At 34.3% G+C, this 26392-nt stretch overlaps 1 protein-coding gene across 25 annotated transcripts in view; it reads left to right on the forward strand.

Moving 5' to 3' along the window:
* Nucleotides 1-26392, forward strand: part of fam135a (family with sequence similarity 135 member A) — a 45837-nt gene that overhangs the window by 7836 nt on the left and 11609 nt on the right. For 4 of the 25 annotated variants that reach the window (XR_015505306.1, XM_087278284.1, XM_087278296.1 and 1 more), the window contains 11 exons: nt 6637-6716; nt 10691-10830; nt 10920-10990; nt 11119-11292; nt 12671-12797; nt 15138-15291; nt 17670-17747; nt 18132-18181; nt 21649-21804; nt 23880-23953; nt 24051-24205. Coding sequence is in view for 24 of the 25 variants with exons in the window: in XM_087278284.1 (XP_087134410.1) it covers nt 6637-6716; nt 10691-10830; nt 10920-10990; nt 11119-11292; nt 12671-12797; nt 15138-15291; nt 17670-17747; nt 18132-18181; nt 21649-21804; nt 23880-23953; nt 24051-24205 (1259 nt within the window). In the remaining variant the exon portion in view is untranslated. 25 annotated transcript variants of the gene reach the window in all.

Consider the following 26392-nt stretch of genomic DNA (forward strand, 5'->3'; position numbering starts at 1 on the left):
TCACAGTCACCAAACAAAAACATTTCATTTTTAAGAACTGTCACAGAATTGTTGCCACAACTTAAAGATTATTGAGCTGAAGCTTGACTACAAAATTTAATTGCAAATCAAATTGCAATATCTGTCAAAAACATTGCAATTAGATATTTTGTCCAAATCGCTATTACACTATGTCCCACCCTCTCTGTTTCGTGTTGAGATCACATAAAACCTCGAATATAAAAATGCTAATTACAAAGTATTTCCCAGGACCTATAAATAAAATAACTGTCAAACAGTTTGAAAATTAACTATGATTCGTTGCAAATCAACAACATCAGTTACTCAGTTAGCTGTGTTCTTTTAATAATATTAAATATGTGTTAATTACATTATAAACCTTACCATCATTGTGAGTGCAGTGCACTATTCTCTGCTTCTGTGTTGCTGCTATTTAAAAGTTTCTGTTGTGTCGCATGTAGTTAGAACACAGTGGTATGTTTATATTGTATGGATCAACTAAGTCTATAATTTCATGTTATGCTCTATCATTATATTTGTATATTCATCATAATATGAATATTATCAATCAATAAAGGATAATGTTCATGCAGTTTTCTACTAAACACCAAATAGGTATCACAGAAACAACCTAACAGTGATCATAATTTGTATTCAAATGTGTTTGTCTTAACTTTTCTGACTTGGTCAGTTTGCATAATAGCTCACTTATTATGGTGTTGATGCAGAGTCTCGTAAAGCATGGTTCTACGGGAGAGATAAAAACTATGTAAAATCAAGGCTAAACTACGTGGTCACTGTGCAGTTTGCTCTTGTTTGCATTTCAAAACGCTATTGGTTGGGTTTAGGAAAGGGTTTAGATCGGTTGTTGCTAGATCAGATACTGTCGGATAGCGGCGTGAAGTTAACGAGAATTATTTATACTATTTATTCAATTTCCCATTAATTGTATTTAATTATCATCTACCCCCACCCCAACCCTAAACTCTACTGTCCCAGTAACGTAAAAACAGTGGTTGTGCCTAGTATTGTTTATGCTATCTATTAAATTACCCATTAAATTGTATTTTTTTTATGCCTGCCCCCACCTTGTCCCTAAACTCAACTGTCACAGTACTGTAAAAATATTCATTATGGTTATACAGTGTTATGATAAATGCTGCTATATTTATGTGCATATCGCAATTTCTGGCCAGCCGCGCATCCAATCTAGACTTTAGATGTTTACGTTAACGCTTAAAACAGCAGTTCCCTCGGTGACCTGTACAACAAGCTCCACCTTTTCATGGATGTGTACAATAAGACATGTATCTGAAACGTATTAAGAAACTTACCCCAAGTACCGTATATTTCAAAATAGCAAAAATGTAGACAGCGCCCTCTAGTGGATTTGTCTTCTGAAACGTGCCACGAAACGTACCCAGAGGAATGTATTTTATCTTTACGTTTCCAGTCACATATTTTCAGTGAGCCTGGGTTGGAAACTTAAAGCCTAAAATGCCAATCTCCATTTAGACCCCTCCATGCGAGATCGTCTTCACTGATATTAATAACATGCAGTGCTCTTTTCCAGTGATGTGCACGTTTCGCTGTCATTCTTTCTGTTGCTTGCCGGAAGGGTGACTGTCTATTAGTGCACCAGCTTTTCTTAGAATTCATTCCTTGCAACTATTTCTGTTCAGGCATGTCACACGTGTCCGTATGTATGGTTGTGCTTAATGTTGCAGTTTTATTTTGTTTGAGTTGGCTTGCTGAGTGGGATAGCTTTTTTTTATTATAATTATTATATCTTATCTGATCAGTAGGTTACAGTCAGAGCATACAAATCGACAGTGCTGATTACTATTTCGTAACTGCAAAATTATATGGAATAAATTGGTCAGTGTAGGCAGCACGGTAGCTCAGTGGCTCAGTTGCCTTACAGCAAGAAGGTCGCTGGTTTGAGTCCCGGCTGGGTCAGTTGCCATTTCTGTGTGCAGTTTGCATGTTCTCACTGTGTTTGCTTGGGTTGCCTCCGGGCTCTCTGGTTTCCCCCACAGTTGAAAGACATGTGCTATAGGTGAATTGGATTAACTAAATTGGTCGTAGTGTATGAGTGAGTGTGTATGGCTGTTTCCCAGTACTGGTTTGCTTCGGCATCTGTTACGTAAAACATATGCTAGACAAGTGGCCCTAGCAGGTGTAGGACGTGAATGTCCAACATCATACAGATGTAACTTTTTGGTTACTTTCCAACGCAACCAAAAAGGCAATCAACAAAAATATTAACGTTACAGCTTGACGTTGTGTGGACGTTACCAATATGATGTCTATCTGACATTGGATTTTGGTTGCCATACCTGACGAATAAATGTCAGTATTTGACATCAATATGATGTTGGTTTAAGATGTTGGCTTGACATTGGATTTTGGTCACTTTCCAACACAACTGAAAATCAACAAAATATCAATGTCATTTCACGTTGCCATTGGACATCAAAATAACATTGTCCTCAGAAGCTCGTGCCTGAAATCCAACCTAATATTAATGTCTTATAATGTTGTGTGTCTGCTAGTGTGGTTCATTCCGCTGTGGCGGCCCCTAATAAATAAGCCAACGGAAAATGAATGAATGAATGAATTAAATTGGTCAATATGGTTCATTGACGTCTCCAACTTTTAACAAAATTTGAACTAAAACTGCTTGGTTCCAAAAAAGATTTCTTACTCTGCTAAGCTTAATGCATCCCTCACTGTATTATCAGAAATGTAGTGGCTCTACATTGCTTTTCATTAGTTATGTGACTCTGTTTTAGGCATCTGTCTGTGGAGATAACATTCAACTGTGCGTCACGCATCTTTTATTATTACCTCAGCATAATTAAAATATTTTCACAGAAAGGTAGATTTGTTGTTTTTATGTTCATACATCTAGTAATCACTTAATTATTGTTAAAAATGTACTTCATTTTTAAGATTAAGATTCAGATTCATAAACTTACTTTCAGATAACAAATGTGTGAGAGGGATACATATGAACGGTTATCATTTGAATTCTTAATGTTTTACTGTTATTTCAAAACAAAATGATAAAAATCTTGAGGAGAAAAAGGTTTATTTCTAAATTATTTACGAAGTTTTATTTGATAAATTGTGTTTTTTTTTTTAGGGTCAAAATGGACCCAAATTAGTGTATAAGAGTGTAGGAGCACATTTTTCTTTCCACAATGGAGAGTTTAAAAATTTAAGTTAGTAATTTAAACAATGCTAAGTATGCGCAAACTTACTTATGCATTATTCACTGATACAGATTCACAATACATTTACATTTTCTTTTATGCGAAGATCAGATTTCTGTTAGCCACAAACCTGAAGTGACCCAAATTCAGACTGCAGAAAAGATACTTTCTGAACACTCCATACTTGATATACCTAAGTATAGAAATGTGGGCAGTTCAGCACATAAGATCATAAAGCCCCGTTCCAGCAATGTGATTTCTAGAGGCTATTGTTTTCTGTTAAAAGCCATGGTTTTATTCAGAACAGGTAGAGGTTAAAAGCGCAACCCACGTTTCGAAAACTGCGACTCGATATAACTAGAGGTGGGTGGCATGAGTATGATATTGCCAGTTACTAACATATAACAGTTATTTTCACAGAAAAAAAGCAAAGCACAAATGTGTAAAATATATATTCGTAGATACGATCTGAAAGCTCAGAACTTGTCCTCTGGAAATAGTTTTGAAATTGGACATCATGATACTATGGAAACAATACTGTAAAACATTTAATGAGCTGCACTCCATAGTGGGTTTCTCATTACAAAGCATATTAATTTATAATCAACTCCTTTTCTCATCTTGACCCAATCCATATTAATGGAAACCTTTGAGGTTCAGTGTTTTGGATTGAAATGGTATTGTGAATTGATATATATATATGTATATATATATATATATATATGTGTGTGTGTGTGTGTGTATGTGTATGTATATATATATATATATATATATATATATATATATATATATATATATATATATATATATATATATATATATATATATATATATGCCTTTATTTTTATAGCAATTTTAGATTCCAGAATATTTTGTAAAACAATATATAAAAATAGTATACTTTTATTTTATACTATACTACAGTTTAAAGTTCAGTAACGTTTTTAGACCTTCCTGTTTTATAATCTGCAGAGTGTTCTCATTAAAAACACTTAAGGGCCTGTGTTCATGAAGATTCTTAGTGCAAACCGTGGCTTTTTACAGATAATATATAGCGGAAACAGTACACCTCGAAGAAAACTGTTCTAAGCAGACAGCGGGTAAGCAGAGCGAATAGTGCCAGTGAACGGGTGCGGAAGAATACCCAGCAGAAGCGGAACTAAAGTAGCAGACTTGCTGTATGTCCGCGTCTGTATGGGACGCTTTTGGGTCTGGACACGGACCTCGATTAGCTATTAGTGACCACTGATCTATTTATGTTTTTGTGTCTGTTGACACACTGACGGCAATGTGCTGTGATCTGGCCTCACCTCCGCATTTGCACTGTATCTCCTTTACTAACCATGCTGGAACCCACAGAAGCTCCACGCACGCTCACACACACACAGAAAATGTGATGTCAACAACAGATTTACATACTAAGAGGTGATTGGACAGGTCTTCGCATGTGCAATGAGCGTGAAAGGTAATCTGAAGCGTACAATGTCGGAACTGCTTTGTTGCAGTTGTTTTTATTAACAAACCAATATTAATAATGCATATTCTGAACCGCGGATTACAGGACGCACCTAACCGATGGGAGGACAACGGAACAATACGTCGTTGCATCCCTAATGGTTACAGGTTTCCATCATTCTTTAAAATCTCTTTTCTGTTCAACAAAAATAAATTCAAATTGCCTTGCAACAAGGATAAGTAAATGATGGCATAATTTTTATTTTTGGTTGAACCATCCCGTAAAGTTCATGTCTGATTTTAAAAAGTGGAGTTAAAAGGTTAAGTGAGGTCAATAGTTCATGCTGCGTCACACCTTTTTATTTTGTTGTTGTTGCTGGGTAAATGTCTAAAAAATTCCTTTCCAAATAACAGAAGAAACCCAGGGTCATCGCCCATTGCTTGGTACATTTTGTTTGGTGTCAACACAGCAGTTTGTAACATTCCACATCTGCTAACATTGTCGCCGCGGGTCTAACTAAAACATGAGCATTAGGGTTTGCTCAGCTGTGCCACAGGAAGCATAACGCAACCCTCATTCTCTTATTCAGCTCCTGCAGGGACACTGTTTATTCCTGTTTCCAGATCTCCGTTCCGGCCAGCTTGCTGCACTCGTACCTATCCCCTCACTCCCACATAAGTGCCTGTGTGTGTGCTTTTGATGTCATGATATTCTCGTCAGAAGGATAATTGCAGCTCTATTTTGGTTGCTTGAACTTCCCCTTTCATTGCAAATGCATGGGAGGATGGAGCACAGGATATAAACACGAGTTGTGTGGATGCAGCCATGTGCTGGGGCTCTCTGATGAGTTCAGTGTGTGTCCGGTTTATTCAGGCGAGATCTGATGTGCAGAAATGGGGAACTGAGATGGTCACAGTGCCGTCCTTTTTTCTAAGAACCACAGTAAGATGAAGTGCTTGCTGGTTACTATTTTTTTTTTTTTTTTTAGGCGTACACAAATTATTCATTCAGGTTTGGTTATGTTGGAGGTCGTTAAACTGCATTTTTTCCCTGATGAAAGCTGCATTAATCTATTCCGACAGCAATTTCTGCATCACTGATTCTGAGCAGGGCAAACGAAAAAATTATGCTTTGGTTGAGTTGGAGTTTGTAGTCTGAATTCATAGGAAGTGAGAGAAAGAGGGGGAAAAAAGCTAAATAAGTGGCAAATTCAGGGGAAAATAATGAGTGAATGCTATTTTGTTTTTTAAATATTATTTTAGTTGCCTAAATATTGCTGATTGGCTAAAATACTCAAATGGGTGACAAAATAGCAATTTCAGGGAAAGATAATGAATAAATACTATTGTCTTTTTCACGTCATGATTTTAGTAGCCTAAATATTACTGATTACCTCAACGCTACTCAAATGGGTGACAAAATTAATAACTCAGGGGGAAAATAATGAATAAATGCTGTTGTCAATTTAAAATTTAATATTTTTTAGTAGCTTAAATATTACTGATTAGCTAAAAAAATTCTCATGGGTGAAAAAATAGCAATTTCAAGGGGATATTAATGATTAATTATAGTTTTTCAGACTTTATGATTTTAGTAGCCTAAATATTACTGATTATCTAAAAATGACTCAAATGGGTGACAGAATAGCAAATTCAGGGGGAAAATATATAATGAATAAATGCTGTTGTTTTATTCAAATTGTATGATTTTTAGTAGCCTAAATATTACTGATTTGCTAAATTACTCGAATAGGTGACAAATAATGAATACAATTATCTTATTCAAATGTAATGATTTTAGTAGCCTACATATTACTCATTAGCTAAAAAAAATTACTCAAATGTGTGACAAAATGGCAAATTCAAGGGAAACATAATGAATAAATGCTATTGTAGAATTTAAATAGACAGTAGCAATAAAGTGCTTTTTTTAAAATGCATGTTTTGCTCTCTGTGTTGACAGATTCTATCAGATCCGAGCCAGTATGAAAGTGCCGCCACGGATCCCGCAGAGGGTGGAAGCCAGTCTGCTGCATCCCATAGGTAAAAACACCAAAACATTAAACATGCCATGCACATCTATATACAAAAGTCAACATTTGAAGTGGAAGGTTTTCTAAATTTTTAAGATTTAGTCGTTGATCAGTTTTAGGATTATTTTGGTGAAAGGGTGAGATTCACTTCAAATATTGAATACTGTAAACTAAGGGGCCTAAAACTAAAAACCTTTCCTAACACAAAAAGTATTATTTTTTAACTACTGTATACTTTTAAATGACTTATTAAAAATATTTCCGAATATGGAGGAGTAATCTTCCATCATGATTCAGCAATCTGGAAGCACCCGCATGGATTCCGCTATATTTATTCTTCCATGGCAGGGCGCCACACCAAAATTCGTCCCGCCACGTCTACATTACAGCTTTTCATTCAAAACATTCAGTCAATGTTTTTTTTTATAGTTGGTTGTAATTGCACCAAAACATATTAAAAGGTAAGTGAATTATAACAACGCATTTTTTTTGTAATTATAGTAGTGCTGTGCATTATTTGTTTAACCCTTTAAGGTGACAGACAGATAGACAGACAGACCGAGACATACACGGCTGTGCGTTGCATGAGGCTAGCAAACACGACATAGCTTTCAGTTATGATGAACACAGTTTCCATAATTATACTTTATAAATAAAGGTCGATTTCACTGCATACAATGACTTTATCTTGTGGAGTTTATAACCATTTTACTTTACTTAGGATGCATCAGTGCCGTTGTGTAGGTCTATTGGAGACATTCATAAATAATCCTAGTAAATCTAATAAATGTTGGAGACATACGCACTGAATTGCACTTCAGCGGCGTTTATTTGTGAGCGCACAAGAAAATCTGCCCATGAGCAGCGTATGTTTGAGACTGCGTGCAAGAAGTTTTGTGCACCAACAGAGCTAATTGGTCAAGCAAGCAAAGTGATTTGCATGCTCGTATTAAATAAATGCAATCTCGACTTGTAATACTGCGTTCATGACATGAGTCATTGAAATAACGCCATAGGTAGTTGGTAGATCTGTGTAAAAGGCCTGCCGCCACAGCTGGAAAAAATCCTAGAGGAAACACTGACTCATTACAGCCGGGTGCAAACTCTGAACCTAACCACACACAAATATGTTACCTTTAAGTGCACATACTGTGAATTTAAGTGCATCCAGCATGTCTGCTTTATTTAGGAAAAATTTCTTTTGAGCTGTTATTCACTTTTATAATATTATATGTCAAAAATGTCTTGTTGATACATTTTACAACCTAGTAGTTTAAAGGTTAGTAGCAAAATATAAGAATTTAAAATGCCAATTAATTATTATGTTGGTGCTGCAGAAGTGTGTATGTGTGAATTATAAGCTGTAGGGAAAACAGATGATCAGTTTTACTTCTGGAGAGGTTTCTTCAGGCTGTATATTTCCTAGGAATGCAGCTTATTTCAGTAATGGAGGTTAAATATCTAACCTGCCCTTTCTAACATAGTTCTCAGCAATGTAGCCTTCGGCTCTCTTAATGTTACATCAACATTCACCTCAGGGCCTACAGTGATTGACAGTGTGGGTTGAAAGAATTTTTGCTTTACTTTAACAAGCTCTGTGTTTATCAGAGTGTGTAATATCTCACGCCCTGTGGTGAAATGTGATGAGAAAATATCATTGTCTGTCCAGAGATTTCGCAGATTCTCTCCTCAGACATATCTGAGCAGTCTGCATATTTGTATGCTTATTTTTATTTTCTCTTTTAGCATTGTGATTACAAAGCATGCGTAATGTGGGTTGACATCAAGAACAGTTTGTTGGAGGATGTGCAGACACTAATGCCATTTGACATTGACAACATTGGTGTCAAACTTCAGGCCATATTTGCATGCACACTACAGAAAAAGGGCGGAAAAAGAATGATTTAAAACACAGGACTCAAACTCGATTCCTGAAGGGCCGCAGCTCTGCACAGTTTTGCTCCAACCCTAAATCAAACACAGCTGATCCAACTAATCAAGGTGTTTAAGACTACTATGGACTATTAAGCAGGTGTGAGTTGGAGATGGTTGGAGCTAAAGTATGCAGAGCTGTGGCCTACCAGGAATTGAGTTCAATAAAATATGACAGCAGGGATGTCTTTCAAATCAAAGTTACTATTTTAAAGATTCTAGAGGTGTAACTGTACACACAAATCATGGTTTGATACACATCTTTTATGGAGGGGTCATAGTTTGATACAGGTTTGATAAGAGGAGTAAGAAACAGTTTCAGTATACACTTGAATGTTTTGAATCGCCTGGAACATGAGCACCACATTTTTTTTATATCTTGTCAAGGTCAAAGTAGGGCTGCACATTATATCACAAAGTTATCCCTATCACGATCATGTTATATGCAATGTACGCACTCATCACAGGCGTGTGATAAATTACGTTTATTTTGTGCATTGGTTGTTTATCTAAATGTGACCAGATGGGGGCTTACTATTTTTATCCCAACGTCTCCAAAGAAGTTGCTGTTATTGGTTGGAGCAGCCCAAAGGTGTAAAAACTATTTTTTAAAGACAACAGCCAATCAGAGTCAGAATACCGATGGAGGTTTTCACTCTTTTTATAGTGTTTTAAAGTCATCTTACATTTTTGTTTAAAAATGCATATTATTCTCTCTATTTTTATGGAGCTAACAATATTCCAAAACAATCTGAATTTTGAATTATTGACAATTGTAATTTAATAAATCTGAATTTTTATATGCTGTTAAAAAGTTTTGAATTTAAATTTCTTAATTTGAATTTGAATATCATAACTTCTATTTCGAATATCTGAAATTGAAGACAACTGAGTTTTTCAAGGCTGAATATTTTATAGTCGTCTACTGTTTCCTGTTGATGACAGGAAACAGTAGACGACTGTTTCGTCTTTCTGCTGAATCTGAATTTCAGGTTTTGAATATTAGAATATTGAATTTGATGTTCTGAATTTCTTCATCTTGAAAATCTGAAACTGTATTTTTACAAACTAGATATCTGCAGTCTATGAATTCAGAACACAAAAAATTTTAAAGTTTGAAAATGCTTCTATAAAATATTTAGCCTTGAAAATTTCAGTTGTACTAAATTTTAGATGTTCAGTATTCAAGTTAGGAAATTCAAATAAGGAAATTCAAGTTCAAAAAAATTTGAATGACAGATTTTTTTCATTCATGTAATGCGGTCATGTGACCGATTCAGCTAACCTGGTGGATGACCTTGTAAAGCAGGTGTTTTAAATGCTGTCTGTTTTGGCATGAGCATTTTTAGACTAAGAAGCTTTTAAATTTATTCGGATTAGTGCAGACGTAGCCTAAATGTTTGCACCTTGACATTGTCTGAATTAGATCTGAAAAATATATTTAACTGGTTTATTTTAATTTCATTAAATATGTAAATTATTTAAAAACATGGCTAATAAAAATAACAATTTTCTAGAGAAATGCTATATTGTAAGAAAAATTACAAGATGCAACAGCAATATTGCATTTCTCATATATTTTTTTCACTATCGTGCAATCCTACTTAAAATAATTTCAAATTTTACTTGCAGTGCCACTCATCAATGTCAGTTTCAAAGCAGTGGACCAATCAGAAGAACTCAAAGGCGGGGCAAATATTTCGAGCTTCTGTTCGCAGTAGCAAGTTGGCATGACAAATGTTTTGTTTGACAGAACATAGTGGAGGTGCACTCTTTAGAAACCAATCATGAGCACGGCATCTAACCTTTTCACACCCTAGGTCACATTTTGTCTGAGTTGCACTTCAGTTTTTGTTCTGCTGTGGTCTTCCAGCAACATCTGGACTGACTGTATTCATTGTCAATGTCATATTACATAAACAGAATTTGATGCCTGTACTGTGATGGTTCCGGACAAATACATGTACTGTTACACCTCTAATAGATTCATATAAAAGAGAAGCACATCTCTCTAAGTTTTGTAAAGCCCTTCTAATGTGCCTTTTGTCACAGGTTCGGATCTGGCTTTTCCAGCATCAGTTCAAGATGATGTGGTCTGCAGCAAAACCTTTCAGATCCTTTACAAAAACGAGGAGATTGTGGTCAACGACGTCTTTGTATTCAAAGTCATGATGCTGCTCGATGCAAAGAAGGTGAGTGAAACCTATGATTTAACTCATGGGTTAAGTAAATCTGCCTCTGCATCACTAGTTATGATGATTAGGGTGTTTTCCTTCTGCAGGTAGAAGAGTCTTTAAATGAAGTTGACTTTCAGCTGTGTTTGGACCTGTTCTTCACTGATGGAGACTACTCGTATGTAGAAAATTAGCTATTTTCAGATTGTACTTTTGCTCATATTTTGGGTTTTGTATTTAAAATAACAAAAATCATTACTTAAAACCAGTTGTTTCAGATTTAAGAGTGTTTTTGTCTGTATTCAGGCCTGAGGAGCCCAGTTCTCTGCAGAGCATCAGCAGCCGTACGCTGCGTTTGCACTTTAGCCTCCACAGAGGCATCCACCACCACGTCAACGTCATGTTTGACTACTTCCACCTGTCTGTCATCTCTGCCACAATCCATGCTTCACTGGTGGCTCTGCATCAGCCTCTAATAAGGTCAGTGGTGCACTGAGAACTGGACCGACAGATTGTACTAGTCATTTTGAATGTCATAAGTGATGACCGTACACTGACGGGTAAAATGACTTTAAAACAACAAAAAATAGCTAGGGAATTTTAATTCTGTTAACTTTTTAATTCTGTGAAAACAGGATCAAGATATACACTCACTGGCCACTTTATTAGGTACACCTGTCCAACTGCTCACTAATGCAAATGTCGAATCAGCCAATCACATGGCAGCAACTCAATGCATTTAGACATATGAACATGGTCAAGACGATATGCTGCAGTTCAAACCTGGGGTTCAAACCCCAGGGCTTCCGGTTAATTGTCATCTCATACAAAATTGCAGAGTTTAAGATTTGATTTGTTTAAAAACCAGCGATCTTCATTGCCTGGCTAACATACGATATAAATTGGGTATCAGGCCAAACTGATCAGGTCTATTTGTCTCGATTTCTGCTGCAGAATTCAGATGGTAGGGTCAGAATTTGGCATCAACTGCCTTGTATCAACAGTTCACACTGGTGGTAGTGGTGTAAAGGTGTGGGGGTTATTTTCTTGGCACATTTTAGTACCATTTGAGCACCATGAACACTCAATGCCACAGCCTGCCTGAGTATTGCTGCTGACCATGTCCAGGGTTTAGGGATCCTGGTACTAGAAAGGTGTACCTAATAAAGTGGCCAGTGAGTGTATGTATACAAATGTATGCTTAACTTAATCAGCAAGGACACGTTAGATGTGCTGAACATATCCATATTGCTCAGAAATTATTCTAATGACCATATTGCTGTGATTTAAACTTTATAGTCATGGAATACATTTAAAAACTATGTATAATGAAAAATTATTTGTAGTAATATTGTATTATTAATTTGTTTTTTATTTATTTTATATTTATATGTTCAGCTTTGGTTCACTTAACAGAGTTGTTTTATAAATAAATAAATATAACCAACCTGAATTTTATTTGACATGTTGCATAAGGATTTCCTCAAGTCTTTATATTGACTATTAAACTGACTTTAAATTGACATTAAATGTTACATGTACTGCAAAAAACAAAAACAATGCACTGAACTGCTTAAAACAAGAACAAATATGTGTCAGTGAAGTATGAAAAATACCTTCTATTTGAATTTAGTTTGGTTTTCTTTTATAGTTTTAATTTCAAAAGTAATTTCTTTACTTGGTCTTAAAATCTAAAATTTACCTTCATATAAACTACAGAAACCCTTGTGAGAACCATTATTTGCTTGTTATTTGGTAAACAACATCATTTCAGATGTGTCAAAAGGTGTCATCTTTAAGCATTGCTCTTATTTTGAGAGTTCTATGAATTTCTGTGTTGTATTTGACTTCCTCTCAGTTTCCCCCGGCCAGTAAAAAGCACCTGGTTGAATCGTAATGCTCCGGCACAGAGCAAAGACTCCCTCATCCCACCGCTGGAGACTGTGGTGTTCGGCAGCACCTACGTCAAGCAGCTGTCCCCTGATGTAAGAATACACACACACTCACGCATACACACATGTACATAGATACATAAAAATACCCTTACACAACTGAATCAACATCTAATATAAAAGACAATGTTTTGACACTTCACTGTATTGATTTTACAGATTTTGTCGCATGAACGCAACGTCTTTCATTTGAATTCATTTATTCAGAAACACTTTGCTGACTTTGCATTTAAAAAGATGACTACAAAGGAAGTGATAATTCTCTTAATAGAAGTGAGAGCGTTAAGGCTGTCCATAAATACACATCTTGGAACTGAAAGGCTTGAGCTGTTACTGTAAATGAGACTTCTGTCACATTAAGTCATCATGTAGGTGCTTACTGGGCCGTTGTGAGCTCTTGAGTTCACTAAACATTTCTATCCTTATTTAAGAGCAGGTCAGATTATGTTATGTCCTAATATTGTGTTGGAGTCGCCTACAATAAGTTTAAAAGCATTTCTGTTGAGAAAACCTTGTCTTTTTCCCAGAATATGCATTTAATATGTATTGATGTTTTCTGTATAGTTTATTTGAATCAATTTAAGGCTTAAGATCGGTAAACGTTACTTTCAGTAAGCCAGCTCTGCTCTGATTGGTCAGCTGGCCAAATCTGAATTGATTGGTCTTGCGTATCTATTCCATGTTCAGAAATTAAACGCTTTTTTCAGAGTGCTCATATGTTGCAGACAGGCTGCTATTATGCAAATGTAATACTTTGATTGTGTTTATGTAAATCAAAAGCAGGCTAAATATTTTAAGATATAGCAACTTAAGGCAATTCAGAGCTGTCTTTTTCTTTTGAAAAGCAATATCTAATTTATAAATGATGTATAATGCACTTTCTTGGTTAACAACTTTACAGTCTGTTTACACTGAGGACAGCTACTTCACAAAATGCAGATGTTATTGTGAAAACTCATATGACCTGAGGTTTTATTTATAAACATGGCGTAAGCAAAAAACATGGGTGTAAATGTGTGTACGCCACTTCACAAGGTTGTGAATGTGATCTCTGACAAAACAAACTTGATGGTAGAATGTGCACAGCTGTAAGTAAACTCATTTTAAACCTAAATTTATACTTAATTAAATCACTTTAAATCATCATATGAGACATAATTTATAATAAATTCAAATTTTATTCTGGTGTATGTTTATTTTTAAAATAATTTCTATGCAAACTTTATAAATCAGACCACTGCTCTTTATAAATACTTAATTTCTACAGTGGAAATAAGACATTTTGCTAATGTTTCACAATGTGGTTAATCTAATGTGTTTACTAGCATGAGCAAGCAATGAAGAATACTTGTACAGCATTTATTATTATAGTTTAACATTTACTAATTCATTATTAAAATCCAATAATGTTTCTGTTAACATAGTTAATTTAATTCATGAGCTTGAACTAACAATGAACAACTGTATCGTCCAACATTTACAAAGATGAATAAATACTCTAACAAATGTACAGTTCATTGTTTTTTATGTAATTAAATGCACTAACTAATGTGAAAGACTTTTGATTTATGAACCACTATAAGTAGATAACATGAAGAAAATCAAAGTGCAGTAAACGTCAACTATTTTTAGTATCAAGCAGCATAATGACCTGCTTTGTAAATGTAAAAACGAACAGAAGAGGATGACATCAGAAGCCGTGCACATTTAAGACGAAATACTTTACATAAAAACACTTCTCCTTTTTTTGTCGTGTCTGTTCATTTTGAGATTTTGTTCTTTTTGGCTTTTCATAAAAAGTTTTTTTTCAGTCTGATGTGAAGGAAAAATTGTTGTTTTATTCTGAACTGAGCTTTAGTAGCTATTACATCAATCTTCACAGTTTTATTCATATCTATGTTCTGCCGTTTTTACACTGGGCATAAATTTATAGATAAATTCACATTTGATTGTACATTTATTGGCTGTTTGCAGTTTTTTTTTTATTACAGAGGGATAAAATTAGATTCCTCTATGTACAAACAATTGACATTATTGTCATAAAAATGAAACAGAAGATCTTTATCCTGACTTAATCCAGTGTTCATATTTTTGTGCTACAAAAATATGCAAATAAATTAGCATGTTTAATAAAGAATTTGCATATTTAATCATTTTAGAAAACATTTTAGTATGCTGAGAGCTGTTATTTTATTCACCTGCAATATCTTGCCTTGTGTTACAAATGGCTGCCCTTTGCTAAAAATAGAGTGAATGGAAAACACTTTTAGATGTAAAAGATGGCAAGAGTTGGTTTTAATCTCTATGGAAAAAACACTCCTGCTGTTGACACAATATCAAGTGGTGCATTGTGCCCTATTTTGTGATTTTCAGGGCAAAAGCTTCCTGGTATCGGATCAGTGCCTCCAGCATGCCTTCAGCCTGCACCAGAACATGTGTGCCAACCTGCTGCGGGCATATCAGAGCCTGTTCTGTTACTTAACCTCCCTGACCAAGAATCTGCCCGCATCCCAGCGCATGGAGCTTGGTATGTAGATCATAGAGTGATTGTAAACCTTTTTGTAAACCTGAAATACTTCATCTTAAAACGGCAGTTTGATTCTGTGTAAAATATTTTGGCAGCTGATTGTCTTGATGAGTGGGTTTAATTAGCTTTAACATTGTAATTTCAGAAGGGTGTCATTTTTAGCCAGACCACAGAGCTTCAGTATGCACAGCTTTACGAGTCATATACTGCCCTCAATTTTTGATTTTGTTTTAAATATTATTATTCAGCTAGGATTTGTTGAATTGATTGTATTTGATGGATTTTATTTCCAAATTCTTTTTTAAATATAAACTTTTTTTTTAATTAAAATTATTTTAACTTAATTTTAAATAATAGGAAGAAATATTTCTTAAGAGCCGTATCACCCTGCTGCCCAAGACTGGTTACTCACTGATGCTACGCAGGGCTGAGCCTGGTCAGTACCTAGATCGGAGACCACATGGGAAAAACAAGGTTGCTATTGGAATTGGTCTTAGTGAGGCCAGCAGGGGACGCTCAACCTGTGGACTGTGAGTCCTAATGCCCCAGTATAGTGAAGGGGACACTATACTGTCAGTGAGCGCCATCTTTCAGATGAGGCATTAAACTGAGATCCTGACTCTCTGTAGTCATTAAAAATCCCATGGCACTTCTTGTAAAGAGTAGGGGTGTAACCTCGGTGTCCTGGCCAAATTCACTCCATTGGCCCTTAACGATTATGTCCTCCTAATCATCCCCATCGACTGAATTGGCTTTATCACTGTCTCTCCACTACACCTATAGCTGGTGTGTGGTTGTCCTGTGGCTGCCTTCACATCATCCAAATAGATGCTTCACACTATGATGGTGTGGAAAGACCCCCCCTCATTATTGTGAAGCACTTTGGGTGTATGGCCATACATAATAAATGCACTATATGAATACACACTACATTACATTTACATTACATGAAGCAGAAAATCAACATATCCAAATGATTTTATAAAAGATCTTGTGACAGTAAAGACGGGAGTAATGATGCTTCAGTTTTACCGTCACACATAGCTTTTAGATACGTTTTAAAAACGAAAAAATAGTTCCACAGTTTGTTTTTGTTTCACAATAATACTGTGTATACTGTGTTTTGATCAAATAAATGCAGGCTTTGTGAGCATAAAAGACTTCAAAATCATTCACATTAAAATTAAAAGTCTTTTTCCAAACCAAACTTTAGCTGAAGACCAGAAGGAATGTGTCTGGTTAAAATTGTATGTTTCGGAAGGATATATGAAATAACTTGTCAGGCTGGAGAAAACAAAAAAAATCTTGCATTATATACAAAGAAGTACCCTCATTGAGTCTGGTTGAAAAACTTTTTGTTATTTTTCTAAAAGTTTTCAATGATTTTTAGATGGACGTCAGTCATGTATTCTTTCAATCATTGCTCCAAAATATTTGTATATTGTGATTTTCTAAACTAAAAAAAAAAGCATTATGATATATATATATATATATATATATATATATATATATATATATATATATATATATATATATATATATACGTATTATTATTATTTTTGGTCCTGCTTCACATTAAGTGTCCTTAACTACTATGTACTTACATCAAAATATAAATACAATGTACTTAATGTGTTTATAATGTATTGCAGAAGACTTCTAGAGTGGGATATGGGTAAGGTTAGGGAAAGGTTTGGTGGTATGGGTAGGTTTAAGGGTGGGTTAAGGTGTAAGGGATGGTCAAAAGTGTAATTATAATTGTAATTACAGAAATTAATTACATGCAGGTATTTAGTCAAATTTAAGTGCAATGTAAAAACATGTATTTACACAATCAAATTGTGTTTTTGCTTATTGCCCTTCTCTACTGCCTTGTGAAATATATAGTTATGTTTTTGTTGTATTTGCATGGAATGATTTATTAGTACACATTTTAATCTCATCAGAACCCATCCAATCACTGAATTAATAACTTTCTTGACTCACTCACTAAACACTTAATTTCACTAATGCACTAATTTAGTAAAAATATATAGTATATAAATAAACATTCATGATTTAAAAGATCCTTAATGTCTCTAATAAGTCTTAATCTCTCACATGTCTGAAATTATATGCCTCTTTCTATTTATATGTATGTTTCAGCATGCAAATCCTTTTATCTCCTTATTTCTTTTACCTACTGACCTCTTTAATATGGGTTCCCCTCTCAGACTTTCACTATAATCCTTTACGCACTTAATAAAAACTAAACCACTCACCCCTTACTTTTTCTGACCAAGTGCATCGCTTGACTGAACTTAAGCATTCATTAAACTTAAGCAAAAAGGGGAGAGTGAAAATTTTAAACGTGCCTATATGTGCAATCCCACCACTAGCCAAGCCCAGCATGCAGGTCCTTTATGAACGAGTTCTCAGAAGACCTTACCCTCCAGGCCAAAGGCACGTCTACATAGGTATGTCCCTCCAAAACCGACCCTAAGCTCCACACGCCTCTTGCCTTTCATTTGTGTTCACTTCTTTCTTCTATTGCCTCTAACTTGGACATTGGCCAATGGCAAGTGTCCTTGAGTGAGGGAGCTCTTAGTTCAGTTCAGTCCTTCTTCTGTCCTTTAGTAGTATCTCAGGCTGACTTGGGATCAGTTTTACTGCTTGAACGTAAGCTGTCCTCTGATTCCTACTTCCTGTGCTGTTCCTTCTAGCTTCCTCTCACGTGTTGTCATTTACAGGCTCTTCAGACTGACCCTTCTCTTTTATTCACTCCATACTAATGCTGTGTAGGAACATCATTTTCATGTTAGTGGTTTGTTTTGTTTTGTTTTTTCCTTTTGTTTCTTTAGAGGAACTTGATGTGGAGGTCCGACTTCATGAGCTTTGTGAACAAGTCAAGGTATGGAATGAATTTAAGACTAAAGTTAGACCGTGCATTGGTATTTATTTTTATATGTCTATATTGCATTATTTACATAAAAAAGGAACAAACAAAAATTCGGTGCCAATTACAGAGGGGGTTTTGGGGGGGGGGGGGGGGGGGGAGTATTGACCCCCCAATAATGCTTGATCCCTCCTGAAGGATGTGAAACCACATGTATGGTGGGTCAGTTCTCTAAATAGTAAGAAATAGTTTGCTCTGATCTGAATCTTAAATACTAATATTACTAATTAAATAATAGATATAAATATATAATTGACCACCCCTATAATGGATTATACCATTGTGAATGCATAATAACGTCGATTAATCTAAGCCAATCGACATGGTAAGCAAAACACTTTTCTTGTAAAATAGGTGTTTGTTTCTACATGTACCCTAAAAGTAAAGCAAAATTAGATGCGTTATTTTGTAGTTTGACCTACAGTAACTTCTAAAATGGCTAATCGGTGTATATTGTTGGTCTGAGTACACAAATTATCCCATAAAACACTAAAAATTAAAGATGTTGCACTAATGAAATAGATGCCATTTAATTGGATTCACTGAAGTATGTATTACACAAAATAGTGTTACTGAAAAAGTTGACCCCCCTGATCGTCAATGTATAATTCAAACACTGCCAACAAATATGAGTTGTCTACTTTTGTTTATTTGATTTTTATTAGTTATTGTGTTACTTATTACTGTTTTTATTATTTGAATTTTGGTAGCATTTTTTTTTAGTTTGTACATTATGTAGCACTCTTGAGTTTAAGAATAGTGCATCATAAATGCATTTTATTATTATTATTATTATTATTATTATTATTATTATTATTATTATTATTATTATTATTATTAATACAGGATGTCCGCAGGGTCTTAAAGTATTTAAAGTTGATAAACCAATTTAGATAAATTAAAGGCAATTAAAAAGTCTTAAACGCTATGTTACAAGGTATTACATTTAGTATCATCTTTGACTATACAATAGCCCCTTTCACACATACAGACCTTTCCGGAAAATTACCTGCAGTTTTCCGTAAAGGTGTGTGTGTGTGTGTGTGTGAACCGGCCCTTTTTGAAAATACCAGTAAATTCGTTCTGGCTATTTTCCGGAAAGAGAAGTTGTAACATCACCGGTAATTTGCTGAAAAGCTGGGCTGTGTGAACCCAGAAGGAAGATTGCCGTAAAGAGCGCTTGCACGTCTAGAACGTGCTGACATGGGACGTCTACTTTAGCCAATCAAAACAGTCAGATACATTCACGTCCGCGCGGTTTATAAGAGTAATAGCCTTTGAATATTTTCCCAGACACATTTACCTGCTAGAAGTTAGTCAGATAACGATTATATATTCATCATAATGCCAACTGTGTAAATAATTATCGACAAGATGCTTATGATAAGCCATTGTTTGTTTACCTTCAAGCTTCGCGTGTGCCTGTGAAACGGCCCCTGAGCACCAGCACACACACACATCATGTACACTTCGACATGCGTTTTCATCGGAGTTGTTCACAATACTCATCTATCCACAGAGTTTGTAATGTGGTCAAATGTTTACAAATACAAGCGCAGTCATTTAGAGGTCATTTCTGGTTAATGATGTCAGAATTTACCGGTATTTTGGAATGGATATGTGAACAGTCTTTTTCCGGAAAAATTCCGCAACGTCCTTGCCTGGGTGAACAGCGCTTTTTTTAATTTAGCGGTAAACTCATTTAGATATTTACTGGTATCACTGTGTGAAAGGGGCTATTAATGTCTAGCTGTGTGCTAAAGTTTGCCTGGATTTAAACTGTGAATATTGAGATGCTGTGTAGTTTATGAAATCCATAAAATCCTGCTAGATTTGACATCATGTTGCTTTGTTTCCTGCAGTAACCAAGGAAACTCTATTATTCCTGCTGTTATTGTCGCCACCTGCTGGATTAGCATTTTTATTCATCATATGAACAAAGTATTTGTTTAGGATTAGTTTCTTACAATTAGCATTTCGTAAATGTACTGCAAGTTAAAATGTTAGCGGTTAAAACTTAGTGGCGATGAGGTCATAAAGTGTATAGAAAGAGTGTTGTAAAAGGTCTTAAAGGATATTGAATTTTAATCTCTAAAACCTGTATATACTCTGTAATAATTCTTATTATTAATACTACTAATAAATAATTATTTGTGTATTTATTTAATTAGATTTAAATGCTTAATAAAAACACAACTATAGAGAAAAATGACAGTTGGTAAGGATAACAAAAGTTGATTTATATCAGTACCAAATAGTACTAATTTACCTTAAAAATTTTTAATGGAATATATTAAATTTAAATAGAAATGAAACCATTTACTAAAAAACATACCTTTTAAATCCAGAGAAACTGAACATTTAATTTTATAATCAAATAATTTGGAATTGCATGCTATCTGAGAGTTTCAGTCTGTTTGCATGCTTCAAACTAGCGATCATTTGTACTGACAAACACTTGAACTCTTCTTAACAATGTGTTGTACTTAATAATTAATTTAATATCAGGCATGTGCAACTTATTATGGTCTTATCCATATGTGCTTCTGTATCACTAGTAACTGTTAGTGGTACCGTGTTACTTGGATATATTTACATACAATAGACTTCGCTGTCATATACAATTAAAGTCAGAATTAATAACCCCCCTGTAATTTTTTCTTTTCTTTTTTAAATATTTCTCAAATGATGTTTAACAGCACAAGGAAATTCTCACAGTACTGTATGTCTCATAATATTTTTTCTTCTGGAGAAAGTCTTATTTGTTTTATTTCAGCTAGAATAAAAGCAGTTTTTAATTTTCAAACCCCATTTTAAGGTCAAAATTATTAGCCCCTTTAAGCTATATATTTTTTGGATAGTCTACAAAACAAACCATCGATATATAATGACTTGTCTAATTACCCTAACCTGCCTAATTAACCTAATTAAACTAGTTAAGCCTTTAAATGTCACTTTAAGCTGTATAGAAGTGTCTTGAAAACTTTCTTGTCAAATTTTATTTACTGTCATCACAGTAAAGATGAAATAAATCAGTTATTAGAAATGAGTTATGAAAACTATTATATTTAGAAAATGTGTTGAAGAAATCTCTCTGTTAAACAGAAATTGGGAGAGAAAAAAATAAACAGTGGCGGTAATAATTCAGGGGGGCCAATAATTCTAACTTCAACTGTATATTGTCAAGCCACACTGCTCAATATGTGTGCATGCATGCAAGCATGTATGTATGTATGTATGGAGTTTTTGTCATTGTTTTTCAAATTAATAATTTAGGAATCATTTAATTAAATTTCCATCTATAGTAAATACATTGTGAGATACACTATTGAAAAATAAAATTACCAATGTGATTGTTTTGGCTGGTGCTTTATGTTGGTGTTTTGCCCTCTTTCATAAAAGTGTTTCTGATCTTCCAGCAGAAAGCAGAGAGCCCAGATGAGTTGGCTGAATTGGTGAACATGAATTTGGCGCAACTATGTTCCCTGCTCATGGCTTTGTGGGGGAATTTCCTGGAAGTTGTGTCACTAAATGAGCGTGTTTTTGTGCTTTTGGCCCAGGAGCACCACACACTACGGGTGAACGCTCAGATTTTGATTATGCTTGCTTTGTGTTGCACATTTTTGCAGGACATTCTGACATTTTTTGGTAACGAAAAAAGGGCTTTTCACACTTAAAATTGTTAACCGTGGGTCACCCTTAACCCTGGACATATGCAATCCTGGTTTATCTGTAATCGCGTTTCAAACTGTTCATACTGAAACTGGGGTTAATAAATAATCCTCTGTATTCATTAACAGATGTTTCCCACTGTATATTCTTAAACCTTGGGTTAACACTCTTATTTGCATATTTGCATTGTCAATATTGCTAATCGGACAAACAGCAGACAAAGTTTTAAAGACAATGTTTTGAAGTTGCTTAATTTAAGGCTTTTACTTTATCTCGCACAAGCTGGATTCACACCCCTTGTTTTTTGTGAGCTTTGTGATGTTAACCTCACTGCTCAACTCTGATTGGTCTCTGTTGCCATGCATCAAGCAACAACAAGCAAACACTGCACCATTTTACACTGAACTAAATTAGTTCTGCAATGAAGGGTTAAGACCACAAATTACAGGTGTGAAACATCTTTACCCAGGACACTAGAAACGCCGGAGATCTCTGTATACCTAAAATCGCCAGTGCGGGTAAATTATAACCAGCACAAATTTTGTTTAGTAATAGCTAGAAAAACAAACCTACTATTTCATTTTTTTTTTAACTACTGTAAACAAAAGTGTTTAGACCAGGGGTCCTTTCTTCGTATGTGGATTACTCAGTTGGCTGGATTTGGTTATTGACGATTTGACACAGTCCACGATCGTTTAGTTCTTCAAAATTTATCCGAGAGTTGTTGTCATAGCAACAGACCTGGTAGCTCAAACCTGCTAGGTAGCAGGCTTATTTCATATAAACAGGATTAGATTGGGTCAGTTCAAGCAAAGAGTTATTAAGTTTTATTAAGTTATTAATAAAACTTATGCAATCTGCACTCCAAAATAAAAGTACAAAGACTGCCACCTGGTGGTTCAAAGAGAACATTTATTGATATGAACTTGTGTGTAATAGACATGCACAATGTGCAACTTTTTTTTTTTTTAAGCAATAATACATATGCAGTCATGAACATGCTTTGCCAGCTAATATGACAGTGATTTGATGACCTTGACCTTTACCAATATCAAAATGCTTTTGTAAACATCCAGTTATTCTTTACATCGATTAAGAAACTAAAACTATGGCTACCATAGTGAATAAAATTTGCTCTTACTGTAAAACTAAATAAATTGCTAAATACTCTTGACACGTGAATGTGTAAAGCCTGCAGCCCACAACAAATATGGAAGGTTATTGCGTATCATATTTAACAAACTGTTTACTACGAATTTTATGCAATTTTGTTCATGAATAATTGAATATTAATCAGATGATGTCATTATGCTGTTGTGCCGTCAGCCAATCGTTGCATTGCTGATCACGATTTCGAGGATCGCTAGATCTGTCCTTCACAACACATGCAGCGATCTCAGATCAGTTTATCCAGACATTTTAATCTGATTCGCAAACTTGTTTGAAGAACCAAATTAGCCAGAGATCAGTTATCAACATTAAAAGATCCAGGATCTGCCAGATCATCTTAGTTTATTTAAGCGAGGTACGAAGAACAGATTCATTTATTTTATTCATTTATTATAACCACTAATTTAGTGAGTGAAATTGAAAATAAAAGTCATTGGTGAGTAATTTACATAAGCAGTGCATAGATACAAGCATTTTTTATAGTGGGAAGGTATAAATGGTATAAAAGGTATAAATGTCCCACTTTTTAAATCTATTTTTATCTAAACAATTTTGAAATATCTGGGAATTGTAAATAAGGCAATTTTAGTAAAAATCGATGACTGGGAGGCTTGAATGCTTTTTTGAAGGTCTGTTGTGTACATTTGAATAACAGTGATGGGTAAAATTGACCCTGTGGCGGTTTTAGTTACAATAACCTGGGGTTAAGCGCAGTTTGAAAAGCACTAAATATTCAAAAGCTTGATGTTGTGTTGTTAGAAGTGATTGTTTAGTGTGTATTTATGACTTACTTATTTTTTTATAATTTTAGGTGCAAAGATTTGCTGAAGCTTTCTTTTGTCTTGAACACCCACGACAGAGTGCACTGGCCTACCAGGAACTGCAGTATGTCTTAAAATCTCATTCCTGTAAAGTAGTCTTTTAGCACAATGGGCAAATTTGAATTCTCATTATAATTCAAATGAACCTCTTTTTTTAACAGTGCTCACAGTCACCAACAAATGACCACAGCTATCAAAAGCTCTTCCTACTTCTTGTCCTTACCACCTCTTCCTGTTGAATGTGCTGATCTTGACGGGGATGTGAACTCCCTACCAATCATCTTTGAGGACAGATATTTGGAGTCTGTTACTGAAGGTATGTGCACTGGTGGTACTCCATTGATTATGTATATTGATATAATTTTAGCAATCGGCTCATATTATGAAAGCAGTAACAATTTAACTAATAATAATTAACTACTAGTAATACATTAACTAACTGTAAAATGTAACCGAATCCTCATAGCAATGAATCATTTATAGAAATGATCATGTCATCTAAATGATTCAGTAAAATACTTTATACAAAAGGATGCATTCAATAAACTAATTTGATGCCTTATGTTATATTGTACAACAATTAATCAGCTGTAAAAAATACAGTTGTGAAAAAGATGCTGTTACTGCTAGACAGCAAAGTAAATTAGTATAAGCTAATAATATATTGTCACCTTAGAATTATAAGGTTTTGTCTGACATTTTTGTCAAAATTAAGTTATTGACATATTCTTATCAACTTATTTACATTATGGGATGTTTTCTTATAAGTTGTTTACATTTTAAGAGTTTTTATTTTAAAAAAAAAACAAAAAAACAAATGTTACACACATGCTGTTTGCTATGGAATGCAAAAACTTTGAAGCTCAATATCTCAAAAACATTCAGAACGCAAATAGAACCTTATAATTCCAAGGTGACGATATAATAATAGTATAATATATTTTCTATGTGCAGTGTAAGGTTGATATTTTCAGCTAGAACTAATGTTTTTTTCTTCTTTTTTTGTTCCTATTAAAATAAGCAGTCACACTTTATTTCAAGGCACAATTCTTCTTGCTATAAAAATACCACAAACTATGACTTTTACCTCAATAAACTCCTAATTTACTGTTGATTAATGGTTATTAAGGTAGTTGTTGGTTTAGTTAATGGGTGGTTTAGAGATGCAGAATAAAATCATGTGCAAACAATATCTTTATAAAGGGCAGATAATAAGCCCTAGTTCATAGTGAAAATTGTTAATTAAACGAAAGTCTTACCAAGCTAACTAATAAATTAAAATAAATCAAGCTATATGTTTGTTTGCATTACCTAACTTTCCCCCCTGACCTAGCTGATTAGAAGTTTCTAGTAATTTGGAAGACCTTGATAAGTTGGTTCAGGTGTGTTTAATTGTGTTATAGATAAACTTTGCAGGACTTTGTTCTATAAGGAACCAAATTTACACACCTGTCTTGTAGGTGGAACATAGTGGATAAATATAATGGTTTGGTTACGAAAAGTTTGAAGGCTCAGACCTAGGCCTGTCACAGTAATCAATATATCAACTTAATTTAACTATATAAATTACTATAGTATATTTTCATGTGGGTGTCTGACAACTGAAAATAGATCTGGTAGCAGGTATCACAACCTCTGTTACTTTTTACCTTGCACTTTTATGTTAACATTTATTATTATTTATTTAGGATATCAGTTTCACATTGTGATTCTAATGCCTAATTATTAAATTGTTACTTTAAATATTGTGTGTATTTGCATTGTGATAATATTATATTGTCAATATTGTCATTATATAATGAGTGGCATAAAATGGTCTGAAAATGACAATAATATAGTATATCACAATATATCGCACAACAAAAATAGATATCATGTCAGACCTACTCTGACCTTCATAGTGTATTTAATTATTTACACCTTTATGAACTGGAGTGCAAAATACCACCTTCAGATTTAAAGCCACTAATAAAAGGCTAGATTCTAAACAAATGGCAAACAGAATGGGATCAGTGCTCAGAAAATAAACTTTTTGAAATTTAGCCAGAAATAGGAAGAAAATCCTATTTATTTTTTAACTCAAGACATGATGAGATTGTGTATAGAAGTTGCCGCATTGGACACATGAGATTCGCACGTAAAAGTTTACTTAAAGGAGAAGAACCCCCAAAATGACTATTGCAACTTAAACCAAACTGTTAAACCTATTCTTGTGAAATGCCCTATTTTTAATGCTATTAGACAACAATTTTTATCTAGAGAGACTTTAAATGAAATATTTTTAAATGTGAATCCTTTTTTACATTTTACAATTTTAGCAAAAGAAAACCTAAAAAAAAACGGTTTGAGATTTTTGTCTTATATTTTATAATTATTATTATTATTTATGTATTTTACCTTGTGTATTATTTATTGCTGTTGATGACTTTTAATTGTTATAAATATTTTATAATTATAGAAAAGTAGTATTTAAATATGATAAACTTGATCTTTTTTTTTTTTT

The sequence above is a fragment of the Danio rerio genome, chromosome 13 (assembly GCF_052040795.2).
Source record: "Danio rerio strain M-AB ecotype USA chromosome 13, GRCz13ab, whole genome shotgun sequence".
Classification (NCBI taxonomy): Eukaryota; Metazoa; Chordata; class Actinopteri; order Cypriniformes; family Danionidae; genus Danio; species Danio rerio.